Here is a 25,384-nt window from a genome sequence, read left to right as displayed (position 1 = left end):
AGGAATAGCCTTGTGCCTGTATTCATGGCAAAAGTCAAATGTGAACTTCTGGAGTCTTGAGAAATAGGAACAGAAGAATCTTACGCTTCTTCATGCTGATTTTTAAGAGCTGACTCAGCCTCGGGCAGGTGAGATGGCTCAGAGGGTGAGGGCACCTGCCAGGCAAGCCTGGCGGCCTGGGTTCCATCCCTAGGACGGATGGTGAAAGTTGTTCTCTGATTCCATATGTGGCTGTGGCATGTGTGTAATCTCCTCCCTCACCCTCACTAGTTGAAAACAAAAATATATCCAGATTTGACTAGCTGTTGAGATGTTACTGCGTAGAAAACATGATCAAAATATAATACATATAATGTTACAATGAAATGAACTACATATAATTAATATGTACTAAAAATATTTTTTAAATTGGCCAAGTTTTCCCAATCATTAATTTAAAAAAAAGAGAGAGAGAGAACAAGATTCTAATGGAAAGTTCCACACCATATATTTAAATGAGTCAAGCTAAAAAAAACTATCAAATGACGTTTCAATTTTTTTTTTTATATAGTTTAAATTGGCTTGCAGGTTATTAGATACCACTAAAGCAGTTTGCACAGTGTGCTTTAGTGGGTCCTTCTTTCCCATCCTGAGACCCCCGATCTCTCCATCTCTCCTACATCTCCTAGCCCTTCCCCTAGGCTCATCATTTTTCATCTCCTAAGTGTTGTGTCCTTCTGCCTTTGAAGAATGGTACCTTCAACTTCTCTTCCATGTTCCATACAGGAGGCCCGCCACACCTGCCCAGGGACTGCACGGCTTGCTCATGCAGGCTTTTAATGAGTCCCTGGATACAGCCTCCCTTAGGTTACACCTTGGTCCTGGGAAGACCGCTCCGCTTCAGGGTCTGTTCTCTGAGGGATGAAGAAGAAGTCAAGGTAGGCCTTGGAAGTGAATCACTCTTTCTCTCATCGGAGAGAGACACTAAATCTATTTAACTCCATTTAAAATATTTATTTACTTATTTTTTATTTAATATGCACGAGTGTCTTCTCTGCATGTACGTATGTGTACCATGTGTGTGCCTCAAACTACAGGTGCCAGAAGAGGACACTGGATCCCCTGGAACTAGAGTTACAAGTGGTTGTGAGCCCCTGATGTGGGTGCTGAGAATGGAACCTGTGTCTTCTGCAAAAGCAAGTGCTCTTAGCCACTGAGTCACTACTCCAGCCCTCCAAATCTATTTTTTCTTATTTTAAAGATTTATTTATTTATCATGTATACAGTGTTCTGTCTGCATGTATACCTGTTTGCCAGAAGAGGGCACAAGATCTCTTTATAGATGGTTGTGAGCCACCATATGGTTGCTGGGAATTGAACTCAGGACCTCTGGAAGAGCAATCAGTGCTCTTAACCTCTGAGCCATCTCTCCAGCCCTCCAAATCTATTCTTAATATCTCATGTTTGTTGCTGTTCTGAGTCACGGTCTTACTATATAACTCAGGCTGACCTCAAACTCAATATCCTGTGGGCCATCAAACCTGGGTTTGTTTAGTAGTTTGAATGCAGCTAAAAGTTCTCAATGAATTTATGTTTAACGAAGAAGTCAGGCATAGGAGCAGTTGCCTGTAATTCCAGCACTCAGGAAGCCAAGTCAAGCGGATTGCCATAAGCTGGAGTCCAGCCTGGGCGACACAGTGAGACAATAATACAGCAACAATAAAATACTAGATAAAAAGTAAAAGCGTTGGGGCTTTAAAAGGACAGTTAAAGTTTCGAGGGTGTTTTTAATCTTCCTAAATATAAAAGCACATTAAAAGGGAAGGACTGTATAATTATGAAAGTTTGGAAGTTGTCATGCACTACAGATCCCTGGTAGACTGCTGACACATTAGCATCATGGTGGCTTCTGTGAAACACACCAGCACTGGGCTGAGGTGTGGCTCAGCGGCAGAGCCGTGCCCTGTAGGCGTGTACCCTCAGCTTCACCTCCCCGCCCCCCCCCCCCCCCCCCGCCAGTGCCTCAAAAAGAACCAAGGACACTCTGGCTAAGGATGTAAGAGCACAGCTGACTATCTGAACACAATTTTGTTTTGTTTTGAGACCAGGGTTTATCTGTGTAATCACCCTGTCTGTCCTGGAACTCTCTTGGTAGACCAGGCTGGCCTGGTACTTGCAGAGATCCACTTACACACAGCTTTTAATATCAATTTTTCCGAAGACCACAGACACAATCATGACACAGTCACATCTGTTTTTTTGTTTTGTTTTAACCTTACTGCAAGTCAGCATCTGAGTCACAGATGTAATCATCACCTTCTGAGTGAGCAGCACTCCTCTGATAAGGACAAAACCATGCATCATCTTCCTCAGTGGATAAGGGAACCCATGTTTATCTGAGGGCACACAGGACACAGGGCAGGGGGTGACAACAAACCAAAGTGTTTTGAAATCACACATCTTGAAAAAAATGTCTTATGTTCTGTAGAAGTAAAAGAAAAAAAAAAAGTCTAGAAAGAAAAGTCACTCTTAGGTTAGCATTTAAATGAACAAGGAACCTAGGACAGACATGGCACCACAGAGGTCAAGGTCAGCAGTCAACATCGCTGGAGTCCACATTGTCACAGCACATGTCTTTCCTGCTCTTGGTCACTTTCTTGGGGTGTGTGTGTGTGTGTGTGTGTGTGTGTGTGTGTGTGTGTGTGTGTGTGTGTGTGTGTTACAGGAATGAATTCGTGAGGGTATGAGTACACATGTCTGTGCATACATGTAGAGCCCCCAGATTAATGTCAGTTGTCTCCCTTAACCATTTTCTACCTACTTTTTTTTTTTTTTTTTTTTTTTGTTCGTTTGTTTTTGTTTTTGGAGACAGGGTTTTTCCGTGTAGCCTTGGCTGTCCTAGACCAGGCTGGTCCTAAACTCACAACGATCCTCTCGCCTCTGCCTCCTAAGTGCTGGGATTAAAAGCTTGTGCCAAGGCCAGGCGTGGTGGTGCACGACTTTGATCCCAGCACTCGGGAGGCAGAGACAGGTGGCTTGCTGTGAGTTCAAGGCCAGCCTGGTCTACAAAGCGAGTCCAGGACAGCCAAGGCTAACACAGAGAGACCCTGTCTCTTAAAAAAAAAAAAGCGTGCGCCACCATGCCCAGCTTTTCCACCTATGTTTTGAACCAGGACCTCTTATTGGACATGTAGATCATCAGGTGGCTAGGCTGACTGGCCAATGAGTTCCAGGGATAATCCATCCACCTATCAGGGCACCCTGCACTGGGATTACAGGTTACCAGGATACCCAGGTTTTGCACAGCATGCAGTCTACATACTGAGCCATCTTCCCAGCCCCGAAAGGCCGCTCTTAATAAAAAGTACCGGTGGCTCACAAGCCTAAGAAGCCAACAGCTTCCAGTTGTTATGTTTTTCTGATACTATCTGTTCGTTTCTATGATTCTTGCATAGTCGCAAGTATAGCACAGACAACAAGAAAACTATGACCCCATCTGGAGGTTTTTTAATGCAACAAGTCATTATTCCAGAAGCTGGAAAATAAAGGAGTTAAATCAAACATTTCCCTGCCTTCCTCATGAACCTTTTCAGGTAGCAAAACATGTGATGAAGGAAAGTTCTTCCAATAGAAAAGTCTCAGCTAATAAATGTGGCCAGATGACTTGAAGACTACAAGCAACAGTCATCAGTGACACTGTTTGGTAAAGGCTTTGAAAGGGAGGTGTCCAGAGGACCATATCAACCTTTGCTTGACAAAAATGAGAAACTGGTAGGTGCTTTATTATGCAAATAACATCTGAAATATCCTCCTCCAATAACTGAATCAAGTTGGTGGGTTTACTGCTTGGCAGTAAACACTGGGGATGGCTGGGAAAGTTCAGTGGTACCTTGAGGACAAAGCCAGAGGAAGCCAGGATGTGCGACATTTCACAGGGGGAAAAAAATGACAGAGCTTGTGTGCTGGCACACATCTTTGGTCCCAGCACTGAGGAGACAAGGTAGGTGGATCTCTGTGAGTCTGAGGTTAGCCTGGTCTACCATAGTGAGTTCCAGGCCAACCAGGGATACACAGTGAGACCCTTATCTCTAATTAATTAATTAATGTGAAAAATTGTCAAGAAAAAAGGTAGGAGGAGCAGTCACAGACACACAGAGGCCCAGGAGACATATTGACCAAGCTGCAGCACAGAGGCTCAAATCACACGTAGGATACAATAGATGACTGGGTTAATTAGAAGCATGGCAGGATGCTTGCTAATGCAAAGTAATTAACAATATCTTCATCAGTGTTAATAACAGTACTGTGGTTATGGTCTTTTGACACCGTCTTATCTAGAGCTACATACTGACACTTCAGTGCGCATGTGCGCACTCCCTTCCCAGGTTTGTTCTGCCAACTCGTGTGCTGAGGGGCTTCTAGAATCTGAGTTGTCTGTTCGGAGATAACAGAACTTACCACAAAATTTCTGGAAAGGAATGCCAAATTTCATGGCCAACCTTCTCTGCAAAGGACAGCACGTTTTCCAGATTTAAGTGACATTCTCAGAAAGCTCAGCTGAGGTAGCACCTCTGTAAAGTCCAACAGTCACACAGCAGGTCCAGGCTCTTCACTGAGGCAAACCAGCCCCCATCTCCGGCCCCAGCCCCTCCCAACCCCACTATGCCAAGCAGAGAGCAGTCTCCTTTCAGGCGGAAAACCACAAAGCTGGAGCTGAAATGGGCTACAAGAACGACCTGTTTTGGAGTTATTCCCACTAGGCCGTCTTCCACAATGATACAGGTAGATTTCTTAGTGCAGGAAACTCATCCAGAATAAGGAATTCCAAGATTCTTCATTAGGCCCAGCAACATGGGTACGCAGAGTCTGGGCCCTAGCATCCTTGTTTTTCCTTGTTTGCAAAGCAGGAATAATGATACCCAGCTTAGGGGCTTGAGTATGGGCTAATTAGTGATGGATTGGTGCTCATAGGGAGCACCTGCAGGAAGCTCGGCCTCGCGGATGGTTTGTATTAATTACACAGCGTTAGCGCCCAGCACAGCTGCATCTGTCCCTGGAGGAGGGTGGTCTGAACATGTCTGCACTTACTTCCTGTGACTACACACTGGCCTTTGGGTTCCCGCTGTATGCTCATCTTCACGCAGCAAAGATTTTTACTTCTGCTTCTCCAGTGGGCTCTGTGAGGAAAGGGCGTGCTGGTATCTTAGTTCGTCTAGGTATGTCCCAGGGCCGGGTTTACCTGGTTGCTGCTGCACTGGGGAGAACATCAGAAAGTATCGGAAGGGACTCAGTCTGCCATCCTGGCTCAGGCAACAGATGGGATTGTGGGTTTGAGAGCAGAGCTGCCAAACCTGTTGGTGATAAAACTGCTTCCTAACCAAAAAGCGACTTTCTGATATGTAAGATAATTATGAGGGGAGGGAAGAACAAGACAGGTTTTGGACCTAACTGCCCAAGAAACCTTACAGGGATGGTCAGACCCAGCAATTGTAACACTGTACTGCAGAGCAGTAGAGACCCCTACCACTATTTGAAAGCAAAAACTCCTAATGCCTAGTCCCTGGGGTTAAGCAAATTAAAGTGAAATAAAAGAAACAGAAGGGCTATGTCTTCCTTCAGTCGAAAAAACCTTACTGAACATTCTGTGTGTGCCAGGTGCGGTGCTAGGAATGAGGACACAGCCGTGAGCAAGAGGCAAAAGTCCCCGCTTCCTGGTTTATGTTGCCAGAGACGGAAGATAGACAAAAGCAAACAGAAAAACGTCACCTCGTGATTTGTACTCTGCGGACAATTCCTGTAGGCTGAGGTGTCCGAGAGGTTTTTCTGCAGAGGTTATCATTTAAAGGAAACGTGAAGGGTGAGTGGCAATCAGTCCCTGAGGACTCCCAAAAGTGTGTCCCAGGCCAAGCAAACAGGGGGTGCTATATTGTTCTCCCAGCAAGAAAGAGTTCAGGTGGGAAAAAGGGGTGAGTGGGTGGAGATGGACAGAGTAGGAGGCGAGGACACACACCAGGTTGCCAGGGACCGAGAACTTGCAGGAAGATTGAAGGGTCTCCTCTCAGCACAACGGAATGCCTGAGACCACAAGCAGGAGAGCAATGATATCTGATCGGCATATAACAAGATGGTTCTGGCTCCTCCATGCAGAAAGAACAGCGAGAAGAAGAGGACCAGATTGTTGCCATAGTTACAGTCTTAGACCTGGGATAGCTATTTGCTTATTTGGGGGAAACCCAACATCAAAGGATCGCATGGTGCACCTCGTTTCATCAGTCCCACCTACATGTTTGCTGGGAGAATAAAAAGGCCCCACATTTATGTGGGTTGCAATGTATATATCCTATTGAATACCATGGCACCCATGGTCAAGCATCCCCTTGCGGGTCTAGACTTTGGATCTCTGACATTCACTACCCTGGCCCTTCTGCCAACCATCATCTCCTGTTGCCATAACAACACCAGCCAATGGCTGTCAGGTGGTCATTGCCAAACCATGCTCTTCTCAGACATCAATTTGCCCCCCCTCCCATTCTCCACAAAGAAAATTAGCCCCAGCGTAAGTTTCTTTATGTGTCAATGCTGTGTTCTTTACTCTACAGAATGCTGAGCCATCACGCTCAACACCCCAAGCTCCGGTAACCTGTACCTCCCTTAATCTGAGGGCCTTTTAGTCCTGTCCCACCTCCTTAGTGCTCTACTTGGATCCTAAAACTGCCTGGTTTGTCCCATTTCACCATAGAGCCTGCCCCATCTGTGTGTGTGACACCCCACCCCCAGCCACTCCCCCACCTCACCCCAAGCCCCGCTCTAACAATGCATCTTTAATTATCTCACTAAGAGTAAGCAGCATATATTTTGCCATCAAAACCATTCATGTATTTTGCTATACACAGAGAATATCTTCCCCAAATTTTCAGACTCTTCTGACGTACTTCTGTTTCCGAAGAGGTTTTCATCCGGGGTAAAAGACTTGCAGTAAGTTCAGAGCGGCATGGCCACCCACTTCTACTCTCACGAGCTTTAAGAAATGTAGGAGCTCAACATTATCCCGTATTTTACCTACTCTTTTGAATTTTCTTATTTTGCCTTTTTCCTACCTGTTTCTGTTTGACATTGAGTTGCTGATTCTAAGCGCATGGCTATTTACTTCCGTCTTGCAAAGGCCTCCGGCTCTATGGCTCTGTGAGAGCCGCTGCCTACCCTGAGTTGTGGTGAGCTGTCCGTCCCCTATGAAAACCTCCCGCAAACAGATATATTTCAAAGAAACTTCAGATTCGGGGAGTTATAATCAAATCTCTGCATATAGAAAGACACATTCATGGTTTTAATAGCAAAGTATATGCTATTTATTGTACGCATTGCTTCACATGTGTCCTGGTTAGATTTTGCTGACAAATGAATTTTCATGTTAATTTGCAAAAATTAATTGATTAATAACAGGAAAACCTCCATATTCTCATCTATTCTGAAAATGTTCCAAATCTCTCTGGCTGGTTTTCAAGGCACTACTTCAAAGTCAGCGTTCTCTAAAACGACCAGAGGGCTCCTACCCACTTACCCGCCTCCCCCTCTCCCCCCACCAGCCAGCTCCCTTCACAAGACTCAGGTTTGTCACCAGGGCATGTCTCCAGCCTCTGAGTCTAAATGCTCCAAATCATGACCGTCCACTTTTGCTCACATGACACGAGGGATTCATCATGCAGTCTCTTGACTTCATCTCACCCGACAGCCTCTGCCTCCATGCAAACGCACAGTTTGGATGGCCGCGTGAGCAGCCTCTGAGAGTCCAAGCCCTTCTGCTTTCAAAGCTTTTTACTTCCCTGTACACAACTCTTCCGTTACAGCAAGAAGCTCAATGCCACTGTCTCTCGCATATTCCATCTGTTATCAAATATTTATCTTTGCTTAAGAACTCACAACAATTTGTCGGCATTTAAGGGATGGACCCCGACCAGATACTTCTGTGAGTGGGGAGGGTGGGGGGGGGGGTACCTACTACTCGGGTTCCTTTCTGCGCCCCTTTCCTGGCCAGAGACAGTCTCCATGGCCAGCACCTTCATTCTGATGCCTTTCCAACACCACAGGGCAGTAGTAAATATACCCAACACAGTGTCATCCTAGCTTTAAATCGTAAACACTAGTCGGTCATTTCTTTCCGTCTTGGTTTAGGCCAAGCATCAGTAATGTTGAGAGTTCTTTATTTTTCCTCATTCCTTTTCTGCTGCAAGAAGCAGCTCCCAGGGTAAGCCCGTCAACAAGTATTAAATAAATAAATAGCTTACAACGCCAAGGAAGGGACAAAGGATAAGACGCTGTCAGAATTTTAGCAGTAAACGACACAACTGGAGAGCCTACTCAGTGATTCAAAGTACACACCGCTCTTGCAGAGGACCCAAGTTCAGACCCCAGCATCCATGCTGGGCAGTTCACAACCACCTGGAACCCCGGCTCTAGCACATCCAACCCATCTTTTGGCCTCTGAGGGCAGGGTACCTTATTCAAGTGCACACATCCTCACACAGACAGGAACACATAATTAAAAAAAAATTTTTTTAAAGCCAGATATGGTGGCACACACCTTTAGTCCCAGTACTTGGAAGGGACCTGCAAGCTCAAAGCAAGCCTGGGCTATATATGTACAGCAAGTTGCAGGCCAGCCAGGGATGTACAATAAGACACTAACCTTAGAAGAAACCAAAACCCAAATCCAAAACAAACAAACAACAACAGAAGCCTGGAGGAGGGCTAGGGCCTGTTCGCAGGCTGTGAGTGAGCTCTGAGCACACGTGGCTCAATCTCTTCCTTCAGCTCCTGTTCTCCTACTTTCTGGTGGATCTTTTCTGTCCTCCTGAATCCACCCAACCCCCTGCTTACTGTTAACGTGTTGAAATTATGTGTGGCTCCATTTTCTACCTGGGGTGACAGCCAATGCATGTTTACCCATAACCTTGCCAGAATGGCTATTTCAAGGATCACTTAAAAAAAAAAAAAAAAAAAAAAAAAAAAACATGGAGGTACATAAGATGACTCATTGCAAGGTCATCTAGTACCATGAGGTCAAAGTATCAATTTGGTCAGCTGCCCTCTCCTCCAGCAATTCCAACTTGGTTATCACTCCACCCAGCGGCTTAAAAATGACTGGGAAGGGGCTGGAGAGATGGCTCAGAGGTTAAGGGCACTGACTGCTCCTCCAGAGGCCCTGAGTTCAATTCCCAGCAACCGCGTGGTGGCTCACAACCACCTATAATGTTATCTGATGCCCTCTACTGGCCTGCAGGTGTACATGCAACCAGAGAACTGTATACATAATAATAAATAAATAAATCTTAAAAAAAAAAAAATGACTGGGAAGAAGTGACCTATCTGAACAGCTAAGATCCCCGGTGCATAGATAAAAGCAAAATGCAGTGACAATTAGCATGGTACAGCAAACCAACATCAACAACAGAAAGCCTTTAGGGACAGGAAGCTTGCTTGAATGTAAACTGTATTTATAGGAAATAATAGATAAGCTGAGCATGCAACAGTAGAGCAGAAATATGTGTATGAACATGAGGGGTATGAGTGGGTTAATGGTATCCCTGTGACAGCATTCCTTTCCTTTATTTTTAAAATGTATTTATTTCATCTATTTATTTAGCGGGTACAGTGTGTAAGGCTTAGTTCTCTCCTTCCACTATGTGGATTTTGGGCAACAAACTCAGGTTGCCAGAATCAGCCAGCGGCAAGCACCTTTACCTAACAAGCCAAGTTCTGGCGCCAAATCTGTTGCTTTTAAAGAAAGGTAATATGACAATAACGTAAATTAATAAAACTAGATAAAATCAGATACTAGATGCAGAAGAATGTTGTGTAGAGGCTAGTTGTTTCCGAGGGTTTCCCCAGCACCTCAGTATTTTACTAAAAAGAAATCTACTTACATTTAGCTGAATGCCAAACCCAGGCAAAGGTGGGAAGTGGGAAGGTAGGAAGTGGAAAGTAGGAAGTTGGGAAGTGGGAAGGTGGGAAGGTGAGAAGGTGGGAAGTGGGAAGGTGGGAAGGTGAGAAGGTGGGAAGTGGGAAGGTGGGAAGTGGGAAGGTGGGAAGTGAGAATGTGGGAAGTGGGAAGGTGGGAAGTGGGAAGGTGGGAAGTGAGAATGTGGGAAGTGGGAAGGTGGGAAGTGGGAAGGTGGGAAGTGAGAATGTGGGAAGTGGGAATGTGGGAAGAAGAAGGTGGGAAGGTGAGAAGGTGGGAAGTGGGAAGGTGGAGAAGTGGGAAGGTGGGAAGTGGGAAGGTGGGAAGGTGGGAAGTGGGAAGGTGGGAAGGTGGGAAATGGGAAGGTGGGCAGTGGGAAGGTGAGAAGGTGAGAAGGTGGGAATGTGGGAAGGTGGGAAGGTGAGAAATGGGAAGGTAGGAAGTGGGAAGGTGAGATGGTATCATCAGAGCTTCAAAGATGCGGCCTGAAGCTGACAAGCCCAATTTCCTCCCCCAGCCAGCTTCCTCTTTCCTCCTGGAGCCTTGGAGGCCCCCCCACATGATGCCGAGGCACACCACACCATCTACTCCACTCCTGTCTACTCATTTTTAGGAGACCACCAAAGCTGGTGGGCTCTGCTCTCAGCTGCATTTGTTGCTGTGTTTCGCCGGGCTCAGTGAGTAAAGGCCTGATGACCCGATTCTATCCCCCAAAGATGGAAGGAGAGAACCAATTCAAGACTCAACAGAGTCTGACCTGCACAGCATGCTGTGGCATGTGAGTGCACACACATATCACGCACAAATAATGATACATCCTGTCTCATGGATACCATTAAATTCCCTTATGTCCCCCATATTCGTACAGATCTTTTTTTTTTTTCCTTCAATGCTCTGAAGAAGCCACTTCCTGGTGGAAAGAGACACCGTTTCTAAAGATGGAGAAACCTAGGATCTTACAAAGTTCCCCCAAGAACACCATCAGTGGAGAGAAGACGCTAGAGACCCAGACCATCTTCACAAATAAGGTTAGTATTTAATCAGAATTGTAAGATAAGTGCATATTTGGATTACTACAGTTTTAAAATAAAACAAAAACTGCAAGAAGATTCCCTAGCAAAGGCTGCTCTTTTAGTTTGCTATGTATATTGTCACTTTGTAAAGTATTTAAAACCAATATTTTTAATTAGCATGCACCTTGTGGTGAAACATTACCTAATTAATTCCCCAACTCATAGAAGTATCTTCCCCCAGGACTGAGGACTGAACTGCGAATTGGAGGGTCTTGTGCACACTAGGCTCGTAGGGAGCTGTGGCTCAGCCTATCTACTTATTCATTTAGAGACACGATCTCTCTAGGTTGAACAGGCGGGACTTGAACTCATTGTGTAGCCCAGACAATATTTGAACTTGTGAACCTCCTGCCTCGGCTCATCAGGTATCTGGTTTCACAAGCTTGTGGCCCCAATCTAGGATATAAGTTAACTTTTTCTTTTCAGGGGAGGCTTATCCTAGAGCTCCCTCTGTCAACCAGGCTGGCCTCAAACTCACAGAGATCCTCCTGCCTCTCCCTCTAGTATTAAAGGCATGAACCATCACGCCAGGCCAAGAAGTTAACTCTTGAAGAAAGGATGCTTTCATAGTTTTTAAGTTATTTTAGGCAAAAATGATAAAAAACAAAAACCCAAGGGCTCTGATTTGATTGTCATTGTCATTAATGGAGATAGATATATTTATTTGTTTGTTTGTTTGTTTGTTTTTCAAGACAGGGTCTCTCTGTATAGCCTTGGCTGTCCTGGATTCACTTTGTAGACTAGGCTGGCCTCGAACTCACAGTGATCCACCTGCCTCTGCCTCTCAGAGTGCTGGGATTACAGGTGTGTGCCACCACGCCCGGCTCCAGGGAGATATCTTAAAGTGGATGTTTTAATACTGGTGACCTGAACATTCCTCCTCGCTCTCACTTTGAAGTTAAGCAAACTTCAGTTCCTCACTTCTCGGGGCTCCTAGCGGGGTCATCTTGGAGGACATGGTGTCTGTTCTCAGTGCCTGAGCCACTCTTCACTCAGTGACTGTGCATACATCCTCGGGTCTCGGTTTACCAAGATGACCCAGCTTGTCCCCAGTTACTCCTTTTGTCTGTGACTGTCACAGTCACAGAGCTTGCTCCTAATCCCACATTGTCACCAAGGCTCTGGGCATTTATACTAGTGTTATTATTGGTCATGTCCTCCAGCCACAAAATTGAGTTTTCCCCCAAGTTCTTCTGGGAATTTTCTGCCAAACTGCTGGTTGGACATCATTAAAAATATCTCCAGAGGGGGGCAAAATATCCCCAGAGGGTTGCTAATTAGGCAAGAATTAGCAAAGACCACAAATCTGTGTATAATGACTTAAGGCGTCTCTCTAGGCAATGTTTAAAAATGAAGAATCTCAAATCTGAGGCTTATCAGGCACAGGGGCAGAAAGAGGCACTTGAGGCACGGCAGTAAAACCAAGAGGTTTAGGATCCTACATCCCCAGCATAGGACACAGCTGAAAGGATGCTCTTGCCGTTGTGCTCAGAGCAGGGCCAACATTGAATGCCTTATTCTATCTCAAGCTGTCAGTCAGCACTTAGATGTTTTTCAAAAGTGTGTTTATGTGTATGCACCCACAAGCATATACCCATTTTTAAAATCAGCTACCTGTCTCATTAAATTATGGGTTCGATCAGGGAACTCCGGCATGGAGGGAAAAAAAAATAGATCAAAAGTTTATAGGACACGCATTTCCCCTAGAGCACATTACATAGACGAGGCTGACACATTGTATGCATTCCATTCGACAGCTACAAAGTTCCCATGCATAGAACAAAGCGAATGTACATACAGTACAACAGGTGAGGAACAGGGTGAAAGAGCATCAAAGGCAAGCGCAGGCTGGTGGTGACGGAGCAGGACAGGTCCAGCCAGCAGCAGGTGGGGAGGGTGGGAACCCATCAAGGTCGAGAGCCACATCCACCTTACAAACGGTGACCTGTGGTGCGCACAAGAGCACTTGCGCTGTGCATCAGAACCTGAAAACAGAGGCTACAGGTATTGCTCGGTGGCAGAGCACTTGTGTCCCTCACACAGAGAGGCCTTGGGTTTGGTCCCCAGCACAGAACCGGCATCTGAAAATGGCCATTCGCTTTTCTCAAATGCCATTTCTCAAATGCATCTCTATTTGTTTTTCTGAGACAGGGTCTCCTGTATCCCAGGCTGGCCTCAAACTCACTACGTGCCCAGAGATGACATTGAATTCCTGCCTCCACACGTGTTGGGATTTCAGGCATGAGCTGCTATGTGTGTTGCCGGAGATGAAACCCAGAGCCTTGTGCGTTTTAGGCAAGCATTGTACTAACTGCGCTGTAGCCGTGCCCTAACAAAGAATCTTTATGGTTTATTATTATCTAGTTCAAATAAGAACTTGGTACCCTGCAAATTAGCTCAGCCCAAAGGAAAATGGCTTTAAAGAAAATACAAGGTTTTATTATTATTTTTTTGTCTCCCCTGCCCCCAAAACAAGGGTCCAAACATTTTTTACATACAAAGGGTTAAGTCTTGGAGAACATTACCCAGCAGTAACTAGCCTCAGTGGCATTTACTTCAATAGCTAAACTATAGCCAACTAAAAGGAAAAACAAAAACAAAACCAAAAACAATGCAAGGAAGGGAAGAGAGGGGGTGAGAGAGAAAAGACTGTGTGTTTTAACTGTAGTGGCTGGGATATTGACAGATACAAGGCCAACATGGCTAGCCATTCACAACTGTGATAATGCTGGCTCCCACTCACATTCCTACAATTTAACCCCTGTAAAGAGTAAAACAAAACAAAAACAAAACCCAATTACACAGAAGATTCCCCAGCTAGGACTCACCTCAAGATCCCGGTCATAGCACCTGTTTCTGGAATTTTCACATCTATTCCGGGAGTCAAGGCGCCGGTTTCGAGAGTCGACGCTCCTGCTACGATTGTTGGCACACCCATTGCACCTGCCACAGCCGCAGCCGCAGCCGCAGCCACAGCAAGTCCGACCCCCCATCGAGTGGACCGGCTTTCAGATTTTCTCCACGAGAGAACAGTAAATACTGCAGAATGAATGCAGCGATCCAGCCGCATATGCAGCCAGGTGTTGTCCTGACAGGCCCAGAGTGAGCAACAGCCTGGGCCTCTGCTCTTGATCCCAAAGAAGGACTTCAGCAAAAAATCAAACTACAAAGATTAGGAGAGACCCTGTGTCCACTCACAGGGTCAGGCTCAGACCAGGCTCAATGGCGTCATCTCTCCAAATGAGAGATCCTCTCTCAGTGGCCTCAGGAAAACAAGTGAGCATCACCGGCCGTGACTCCTCTTTATTGTAGGCATGATGTCACCATGGCTTTAATTTTGCCCTGTATTGCTGGTAGGAATTCAGCTTGACGTTCCAGGATGTCAGGACAATAACAGTAATTACCACTGTGCTGAGCTTTTGTAGTGCTCCCTTACAAGACGTATGCTGGTCAGGACACTCACCCCTCAGGATTCCCAAAAGAAGGGGGCCCATCTTTCCTGAAGCTGGTTGCAGCATCCCAGAGGACCCCTCTTAAGTGGTTTCAGACCCCATGTTTTAAGTCTTGGGAAGTTTTTGTGTTTATATGTAAGAAATGCACTTAAGCAAAGACAGAAAGGGCAAATGTGTAAAGTGAAGAGCGTTTGGGGCAGCTCGCCAGCATCCATGCCTATTTTCTATTCTCCTGATGGGTAGAGAGGGGAAGAGAGAGCAGAGAGAGGAGGAGGAAGAGGAGAGTAAGGGGGTAAAAAAATATTTCCTATAAAAACTTTTATCAAGACTGGGCATGGTGGCATATGTTTTTAATCCCAGTATTCCAGTGGCAGAGGCAAGTGGATCTATATAGCAAGTTTCTGGACGGCCAAGGCTACATAGAGAGAGAGAGACCTGGTCTCAAGAAAAGAAATTCACAAAAACCTTTTGTCAGTGCTAAACAGCACAGATTGTCACTGTGTCTCTCAATACAAACCTGTGTAGAAACCCAAAGAAAGAATAGGAAAAGAAAATTCATTGCAAAAATATAAAATGACAAAAAATAATGTGTAAAAATCTTAGCCTCACTGGGCCAGGGGTGGTGCACACCTTTAATCCTAATACTCAAGAGGCAGAGGCAGGAGGATTTCTATGAATTTGAGGCCAGCCTGGTCTACAGAATAAGTTCCAGGACAGCTAGGGCTACATTGTGAAACTCTGTCTCAAACAAACAAACAAACAAACAAACAAACACCATAATATGAAAACATTAAGAAAACAGACAAATCTCTACCTCATTCATGTTATTATTCTTAATTGATTTACTTTTCTTTTTTGAGACGTGGTCCTATTCTACAGCCCAGGTTGGCCTGAGATTCAAGACAATCTCTCTGTCTCAGCCTCCTCAGCACTGGGATTGCAAGGTGAGCATTATTTCTGACTTTCAACGCCATTTAATTGAGGAATTGCAAATTTAAATAATACAATAGCAACAGACTGGCAAGATTTAAGCAATTGGTTATCCACGTCATATGAGGAGGGGAAAAAATCAGACACATTCAGTGCTGGAGTATAAGCTGATAAATCCTTCTTTTTAAAAATTTTTTGTTATCATTTTATTTTATTTACATAGGTGTTCCCCCTCCATGTATGTCTGTGTGCAAGTGTCAGATCCCCTGGAACTGGAATTACAGACAGTTTTGAACCACCACATGAGTGCTGGGATTTGAACCTGGGTCCTTTGGAAGAACAACCAATGCTCTTAACCTGCTGAGCTATCTCTTCAGCCTCTGGTAACTCCTTTTTTTATGGTCAATCTGAGAATATACCATTTCAAAACATGAGTGCTTTTAAGAGAATTTAGTTCATAGAAATAACTAACAACAACAATAAAAAAAAAAGGTAAAAAGTAGAAACAGAGGAGTCTCCAAAAGACCAGAGAATCATGGTCCTCTGGCCATCGCTTCCCATGTGAAGAATGCCACCTGTCACACAGTTGTCATAGGCTGATGGAATGAAAATTAACACGCTTTCTTAGTAAAGAAAAAACAAGTTGTCAAGGTCATCCTCAGCTATGTAAAAAGCTCCAGGCCAGACTAGACTACAGGTGACACTGTTGAGAGTTGGGGAGAGAAAAGAAAGGAACAACTAAGTTGGAGAATTGTGTGCAGTTCATGGAACTTACTGTTAAAAATAGCCCACGCTGGACCAACTGCTCACATACATAAGTAGTAAAGAGAGAGAACGCAGTCACCTGTCAAGGTGGAGAGAGCCGTAAGCCTTTGTTTTGTATATTTTGTTACAATGGCACATTTCTTTTGCCACAAGAAAATAATACAACAACAAGCCAGGTTGTTGAAAAGAAACCAAACCAAAACACCTCCTCTCACAGATGAAGCCTCCTAGCTTGGCAGAACACAGGAAATGGACTGGCTTACATATATTTATATGTTTATTTATACATATGTAAATAAACAACACCCACAGTGGCTACTTCAAAGGAAGGGACAACAGATACTTGGGGAGAAAAGAAAACAAATCCCTCACTGGGCTTTCCTATTATATCAGGCGACCCTGACACCTTCAAATGGGATGCTGGCAAGACATAAATTAGCAGTGCTCCCTCCCTCTCTCTCCCCCTCCTTCCCTCCCAGTGTGTGTGTGTGTGTGTGTGTGTGTGTGTGTGTGTGTGTGTGTGCACATGTGTGCAGATTAGATATTTAGCTTTTAGAAGAAGAGCAACTGGCACAGAGAACCCCACTGTTTGAAAGGCATCTTTGGTACCAGAGCAGCAACCTCTGGTACACAACTGCTGAGTGTTCCTGTGCATGGAAAGGCCATGCTTTCAGGCTGTCCCAGAGACAAGGAGACAGATGTCCAGGCCACTGGGCTCTATTTCCCAGGGGCTCTGGCCACTGTACGGCATGAGAGAAAAGGGGTCTGGTCCTTGGAGTGTTGAGTTGCTTCCTAGGCCCACACATGCTTTGGTGAGATTTTCTGATCTACTGTTAAAGCCTAAACAAAAATGAGGTTCAAACTGCTGAATATTGCCCACATGACCCATTGCGGGTTTTGTTTTGTTTTGTTTTTCTTACTGTGAACAGACTGCTTTCCAGCCATGCAAGACTGATGTGGCCTTCGCTGTGTTAGATGCGTTACATGCTGCTGGGACGAGATACTTGACAGAAGCAACAAAAGGAGGAGGGCATTTATTTTGCTCACAGTCCATCATGTCAAGGGGCGTCATGGAGGTAGGAAACTGAGGGTGCTGGTCACATTGCAACTAAGGGGAGTCTTCTCACCTCATATAACCTAATCCAGAGAACCCCTCACTGGATGCCTGGAGGCTTGTCTCCAAGGTGATTCTACATCCTTGCCACGTTGACAACCACAGAGAACCATCACGGGCCCTTAGAGTCTCCCGATCTAGTAAGAAGGCTTAGTACTAATCAGTCCAGTAAAGGCCGAGATCAGAGGACACTTGAGGTGAGTGGCAGCACGGAGAGAAAAATGAAAAATTTTTCCTGGGCAGAGGCCACCAAGAAAGAGCTCATCCTTGAGTACACATGAGTGGGGATGCTCTGGGCTCGGGAAGAAGGCAAGAGACCGGCCTATGAGGGAAACCCGGAGACTGAGCGAAAACCCGCAGGCAACGAAGGCGAGACTGCTACAGTTTATAAGACGTAGAGGGTCCTGAAGATCATGAATGCATTCCTAAGTCTTAGCTTTAATCGTAATAATGCTGAAATAATTTCTCCTTCTTCAAAAATATTTGAGTGAACAGTACTTTTACACAGCCTCAAGACAGAAATGCAAGCCCATATACCACCAGAAGCTTTTATCTCCTACCTGTTCTTTCCCCTCCCGACTGCACCACAACTATTTAGTTTATTTATTTATTTATTTATTTATGTGCATTTTATGTCTGTGGGTGTCAGATTTTGGAGTTACAGACAGTTGTGAGCTGCCATGTGGGTGCTGGGAATTGAACCCTGGGCCTCTGGAAGAACAGTCAGTGCTCCCAACCGCCGAATCATTTTTCCAGCCCCCCCCATAGCTATTTATTACCAGTGCTAATTAATTAATTAGAGACTTTGCATCTCCTTAATGTAGAACAGGCTAGTCTGGAACTTGTAATCCTCCTGCCTCAGTCTGTTGATTTCTAGCGTGTGCCCTCTAGTAGCATTATTAGCTTTTAATGTACCCTACTATAGTCAATCAATGCATTGATAAACAAATACACGTATATTCTATTCTGCTGCCTCTTGTATAAGCTACAACATGCTACTCATTCTGATCTCTGCCTTAGGCTTTTTGTTTTGGGTTGTATTGTGTTTATCCCTTAGAGCTGTGGTCCTCAACTTATCGGTAGTAAGTGACCCCTTTGGGGCTGACTGAACCTTTCACAGGGGTCACCTAAGGCCATCAGAAAACACAGAACATTATATTAGGCTTCATAGCAGTGGCAAAATTACTATTATGAAGTAGCAACGAAAATAATGTTATGGTTGGGGTCACCGCAACATAAGGAACTGTAGCAAAGGGCAGCAGCATTAGGAAGGCTAGGAACCACTGCCTTAGATCAATATGACTAAGCAGAGACACTCCTGCCAGGCAGACACCTTGAGCTGAAAAACAGACTGAGGCAAAGAACTTATATGCCTAGATGGCTTTTTGTTTTGGTTATTTTTCTACTAGTAGTGAGTGAACCTGTTTTCAGTAAGATCAGCAGCCAAGGTGACTTAAGACAGCATGAGACCCTAGTGAAGAGGATTTCTGTCTTGTGTGTCTTGGGACAGTGTACTGAGGGCCACATGACCCTACGGCCCACGGGATAGCATCAGGCTGGGGCAGGGTTAAAGCTAGAGGCCTCTTAAGTATTTTATGTTGATCTGTTGTAGGGAGTGAGGTTGAGGGTTGGCACTCAATGAAAAATCAGTGGACAGGCCAGGCATGGTGGCGCACGCCTTTAATCTCAGCACTCAGGAGGCAGGCAGATCACTGTGAGTTGGAGGCCAGCCTGGTCTACAAAGTGAGTCTAGGACAGCCAAGGCTACACAGGGAAACCCTGTCTCAAAAACACCAAAGAAGAAATCAGTGGACAGGCCACGCCACCTTGGTAATTAGAAACCTTTATTTTTGTGTATATAAATAAGCAGGTATAGTAAATATCATATTACTTTAATGGGAGGTATCAACATAGCATTACCAGTTTTAAGGAATGCTATGATAACACTTTAAAGTTAGCAACAGTAAATATAATATAGAATGTGTGGATCCAATATAAATTGGGGGTGCCTTTCAGAGGTATGAACAGTACCGGGCATTTACTGTAGGTGAATCACAAAGAATTTACTTTTTTTTCCCCCTGGAGATTGACCTCAGGGCCTTATACATGTCAGTCAATGTTCTCCCACTGAGAGACACCCCAGGCCAGAGCTACACAGGATCTAGGTTGTATCAACATAATTCCAGCCAAAGTGTTGGTCCAGGGTATGATCTGGCATTGCTGAGATATGGTTCTCACTGGCCCTCTCAGCCATAGTCTCAAGAGATATGAGGCCAAACACGCGTTGGTAGGCAGGAGAGAGGAGTCAGTCAGCATCGCTGAGAAGGCATGAGGACTGGAGTTTCGGTCCCCTGGCCCCATGTAAATATTGGATAGGTATGCATGGCTCTCTCCGCCTGTAAGTCCAGCAGCACAGGGAAGGCTGAGGCCCCCAGAGCAAGCCGGCTAGCCAGCCTTGCCAAATCGGTGAGTTCTGGGTTTAACTGAGAGACCCTGCTTCAAAGAATAAGATGGAGCGTGAACTGAGGAAGATATCTATCAGCCATTCACGCCCCCGGCTTGATATTGCACCCCCATCTTTTCTTCAGGCTTAGAGTGATAAATAAGACAATGAGAAAGATTCTAAGAGCCATGGCTCATGAATAAGAATGAAAAAGGAGGTGGAGAGATGCCAGAGGGGTAGAAGAGATGGCAGAGCAAGAGAGGGAGATAGAGAGAGGGAGAGAGAGAGAGAGAGAGAGAGAGAGAGAGAGAGAGAGAGAGAGAGAGAGAGAGAGAGAGAGAGAGGCGGTGGGGAGATCAGGAGGCATCAAAGCCACTGGTGTGTATTTTGACCATCCCTGGGGAAGAGCATCAAACAGTGGTACCTGGCTGACCCCGTTCTAGGAGACACATGGGAACAGTGTGGCCTGAAGTGTTTCCTTCGTGTTCTCTTCTTCCTGCTCTGTCTACACTGGGCTCCCCACTCACTTGCCTGGGGCTCCAAGCTCTGACCTCTCCATCTTCTATCTCTTCCTTCTGTGTGGTCTCGGGGTCTTTCTTGGGTAATGCTCAGAACCCATGGCTTCTTGATTGTAGCCTGAGGGCACAAGTAAGAGCCCAGGGACCAAGCCATTGCTGTGAAGTGACAGTGAGACCCCCTGGTGGCACTGCATGGGAAACAGGGACACTGTGGAGCCCTCACTGCTCCTCCCTACAGAATTTATCTTTTGTCCTAATTTTTTTGTTTGCTTGTTTTGTTTTTGTTTTTGTTTTTCGAGACAGGGTTTCTCTGTTAGCCTTGGCTGTCCTGGACTCACTTTGTAGACCAGGCTGGCCTCGAACTCACAGTGATCCGCCTGCCTCTGCCTCCCAAGTGCTGGGATTAAAGGTGTGTGCCACCATGCCCGGCTTTGTCCTAATTCTTTTAAATATAAATATTTATTTTTATTTTATGTGTCTGAGTGTGTTTATGTATGAATGTACCACATATGCTCATGGTGTGCAAGGAGGCCTGGAGAGGGCCCTGGGTCTGCTGGATTTGGAGTTGGTGTCAGTTTTGAGCTACCATGTGGGTGCTGAGAATCAAACCCAGGTCTTCCACAAGAGGAACAGGTGCTCTCAGTCTCTGAGTCACCTCTGCAGCCTCTCCTCTGTCTCACTCTGAACGCTTCCACAGATCATTCCTGCACTTCAGCAACCACTAAGGAACTGAAATGAGTTAGATGTGTAGAAATATTTTCATCTTAAATGATAAGAAAAAGCATAATTCATAGAAACTCAAGCTAAGGTCAGTAGCCAGACTTTCCAGGGCTTTTCACCCATAGCTATAAAGCACTTTATAAATAAATAACTTGGATAGAATTTGAGAAATCAATTTGAAAGTAAGTATAAAGTATAGAAAGTTTATTTAAAATTGATTTTTAATTTCAGTGTTTGATAGTAAGGTGTTCTGAGTTGGAAGTTCCGCTAGCGATGCCTAGCGATGTCCTAGCAATCGCGTCATGGCCTTTTCTTACTGATTACCATCACTAACCGATATTTAGTTTTGTTTGGAATGTTAGAGATTGAACCAGGGCCTTGTGTATCCCAAGCATGCACCCTACAGGTGAGTCTAATTTTTGCTTTTGTGCTAAAACACACAATGCAGAAAACTTTGCCATCTGAGTCATTTTAAGATAGTCAGGTAAACAGTCTCCAGTACATTCCGACTGATAGACAACCAACATCCAGAACTCTTTTCATGCTGCTTTGTAACCCAGAGAATCCTTGAACCCGAAGCCTTCTGCCTTCAGCTCCCAGGTACTCCAACTCCAGACACAAGCCACCACACTTGGCTTGCACTAGGTAATTACCTTGTAATATATAGTATTAATAAAGCAAATGTCCTTTGCATTTGGAAAGACTTCTTTCTCAACAAAATACCTTTTATGATTCCCCATCATTGATCTTATAAGTTATAAGGAAAAAGTGTATCCTACCTCCTCGGGCCTGGCAGCTACCTAGCCCTCACTGTGATTTAGAGCATCAATCTGTTCGTTTATGCTGCAGATAGGTAGGTAACAAATAATGTCTCTATACACATGGGGGAAAGCAGCCAACAAGAACACACATCTGCATTTCCCACTTCAGGGAAACTCTTCTTTTAAGAAAATATAATTAGACCAGACATTGAACCCAGGGCCTGTGTGTATCCAAGTATATAGAACATTCCACACAAACACAGCTAGCAACCACTCGCTGGGAGATGTGTCCATGCCTGTAAGCCAGCGGGCAGAAGTGGGAAGTTCTTGTGAGTGCCAGGCTAGCCAAGGCTACATATGAGACGCTGTCTAAGAAAAATAAAAGTAAAAAATAAAACCGAAAAAAATTAAAAAGAAAAAAAAATAAAACAGAGAAGCGAATGATAACAACTTTAAACATCCAACCACAGAAAGAAGGCTGATTTTTATGGGAAAAAAAACTACCAACTCCAAATATTGATGTCATAGTACACTTCACATGCCCTAAGTAAAAAGAAAATGTTAGCTAAAGGTCCATGACAGCGAGGAAGCATGACTGACAGTGGTGAAAGCAGGGACTAAATGCACCCAGTGAGACTAATTTATCATCATATGTTAACTTTGATATGTTATAATATTCATCATATATTTTATATAATGTATATGGTATCATGCTGATTAGATAATAAATCACAATATGTTAGATACAGTACGCAGAGCTATGTAATAACATATATAGTACATAATGTTCCTTATAAGTATATATTGCTTAGGTACATAGGAGTTATCCCACATGTTTTAATTGTTAAAAATATTTATTTCTGAGAACCATATGTTGAAAATGAAACAGTAAAGCTGGACATGGTGGCACATGCCTTTAATTACACTACTCAGGAAGCAGAGGCAGGCAGATCTCTGGGTTTGAGGCTAGCCTTATCTACAGACTGAGTTCCAGGACAGCCAGAGCTACACAAAGAAACCCTGTCTCAAACAACCAAAAAAAAAAAAAAAAAAAAAAAAAAAACAGAAAAGAAAATAAAATGAAATATTACCTTTTTAAACATTGCAGACTCTGTAGATGAAGGTCCAGGCACCTCACTGGGGGTGTGAGAGAACTGTGGTTCCCCACCATGCAGTGTTAACTCCTGGGAGTCCCCTTGGCTTCCATCGGATACAAAGAAAGCTCTAGAAAGGATGAAAATGGTCACATCAATGAGTCACCCAGCGCACTGCAAACCGAGGAGGTGGACAGACAATGCTGTAGATAGCCTGGCACTCGTACGGCACAACCTAAGCAAGTCTTGACGATGCCGTCATTAAGCTAATTCCTTGAAACCCCACGTGAAAACAAATCAGAATGGACAAGCCAGGCACACAGACGTCAGGATGGACAGGAGATTTTGGCATGAGACCTACCATTTCATTTTGCAGTTTCTCAGTTGCTTTCCTGTCATTGTTGTTGAGAAAAGACAAAAGCAGCCAAATGTGATGACCACACCTGCCATCCCAAAGCCCAGCAGGACTGCTGTGCATGGATTACACAGCAAGACCTTGTCTGAACAAAACAAACAAACAAGCAAAACTAAACAAACAAACTAACTAAACAGAACTGACAAAGAAATCTAAGTTTTGCTAACATTGGAGGAAAAGTGGTTTCTGAATCCCAGCTAGTGGACAGAGCTACCAGAGGTGTCCAACCTGTGGCCTGTGGGCACATGGTCCCCTGGCTATGAGCAGCTTGACGCAGAGCCGTAAACTTACTTAAACATGATGGGGTTGTGTGGGACTTTTTGTATAGCTCGATGGAGCATAAACTCTGTAGATAACAATTTTACGTCCCAGTGTCCAGTGATCAGCTGTACTTGACAGGCACTGCCAGGAAGCGCTACTATTCCCAGGATTATGAGATGTGTCAGACTTAAATGGATGGGAAGGAATGAAGGCAGGAGAGGCTCTAACATTGAAGGGGCCTATCCCTAAACGATTCCCTTTACCCTGCCATCTTGCTCCGCACACATTTTTTTCTCTTCTAACACTGATTTGTTCAAACATCTACCCCTCGTGCACATCAGAAGCCATATCCAATGACACAGTCAGTCATGACTGCTCCGACCCTAGTGTTTTGGTCCTTTTACCAATGATTAGTTTGGGTATATCTCTTTGCTGATGTGCCCGCATTGCTTTATGCCTCTGTGAGCTGTAAAGTGTTCATAGTCACTATGGTGTGATTCGGACTGACAAGGTGTGAAGGACGTATGTTAAAGGACCAGGGAAGGGGTCTGTAAAAATAAGCCGACAGGAAGAAACAACCCCTCTTGCTGCATGCCGCAGACATGATGGCTGACTTGGGACGACTCTGGGAATTAGGTGAGGGCAGACTGAAGAGAGAGCAGGGAAAGCACAGGAGAGCAGCTGGAGTCTGCGTACACTGTTGAGCTGCTGAATTATCGGCTCCAACAGCAGCTTTATTCCCACAGCTGTTGTGTCGGGTTGATAAATACCCTATCCTTCAAGCCATTTTGAGTTACCAGAGCACTGGGATTGATAGAAAGGTTTATAGATCTTCCCCCCTAATTATGTAGCTGAGGCTGAAATAAAGTAGAGAAAGATTCCGGCTTTTAGTGAAAACTGCCAGTGAGATAGGGAGAAAAGCAGTGGTTCAAGGCCTCATGTTTCACAGGAGAAATACACACTCCTGAGAATTTCTACAATGCACCCAGGGCAAATAGACAAATATGGTAATGATTTAGAATTCATAGAAGTACACTTCAGTGGGGGTACTATCAGCTAGGATGGCTTGTATAGGAATAACGTGTTTGCTTTTGTTGTTTTTATTGAATTAGGTTCTCATGTAGCCCAGGCTAGTCTCGAACTTTCTATGTCACCAAGTATGGTCCTCCTGCCTTTGCGTCCCAAATACTGAAATCACAGGCAGACACCCCAATTTCTGGCATGGGCATAATTTGGGGGAAGTCTCTCCTGTACATCTTTGTTTAAAAAACAAAACTTTATTCTTTGCATAACATAAAATGAGAAGGCACAAAAGAATCGGTTTTCTTTTTGTCTTCCTTTTAGACATGGCAAAACATAATTGTGTCACTATAGAAAGGAATTGAACTGAAGGATTTTTATAGGCCTGTCGTAGTGAGGTATTCTGCAATCTTAGTAGCCAGGGAGTGGAGGCAGAAGGCTTCTGAGTTCAAGGCCATCTGCAGCCACATAGTAGGACCCCAGAGAAAAAAGACGTAATTGTATGATTTCTTTAATTAGAACATAACTTCACTCTCAACAACCTTATTTCATGCAACATTTGATGCTGTCTAAGTCATCTTGTGTAGAGAAACTCCGTCACAAAACCCAAACAAACCAAGAGACTGCTTCAGGCAACTCTGTTCACAAATACGCCAAGAATACCAAGTAAGAAAAAACACACAGACCTTGAAACAGAAAAATTATTTCTTACACATTCGGACAGTAGAGCAAAATTGTATAGATAGGCTGCTGTCTTTAATACCATTTCTCTTTGGAGGAAAAATATGTGTTTATCAAATTAGTCAGAAGATTGAAGGGCTGAATGCTTATGTGTGGTCCCTGAATTTTACAAATATGAAGGCAGGTGTCCAAGAACCAAGGCA

General features: G+C 44.6%; 1 protein-coding gene across 2 annotated transcripts in view; it reads right to left on the bottom strand.

Moving 5' to 3' along the window:
* Window positions 1–22,953, bottom strand: part of Crybg1 (crystallin beta-gamma domain containing 1) — a 112,795-nt gene extending 89,842 nt beyond the window's left edge. The window contains exon 1 of one of the 2 annotated variants that reach the window (XM_051164619.1): window positions 22,802–22,953. In XM_051164619.1, coding sequence (XP_051020576.1) covers window positions 22,802–22,813 — 12 coding nt within the window. In that variant the 5' untranslated portion in view covers window positions 22,814–22,953. Of the gene's footprint in view, window positions 1–13,835; window positions 14,142–22,801 lie in introns of those variants that run through there. The other variant, XM_051164618.1, reaches the window with a different exon arrangement.
* Window positions 22,954–25,384: the final 2,431 nt, after the last annotated feature.

This window comes from Acomys russatus, chromosome 21 (genome assembly GCF_903995435.1).
Source record: "Acomys russatus chromosome 21, mAcoRus1.1, whole genome shotgun sequence".
Taxonomy (NCBI): domain Eukaryota; kingdom Metazoa; phylum Chordata; class Mammalia; order Rodentia; family Muridae; genus Acomys; species Acomys russatus.
Note: the sequence above shows the minus strand (reverse complement) of the source record. Positions and strands in the feature narration are given on the sequence as shown.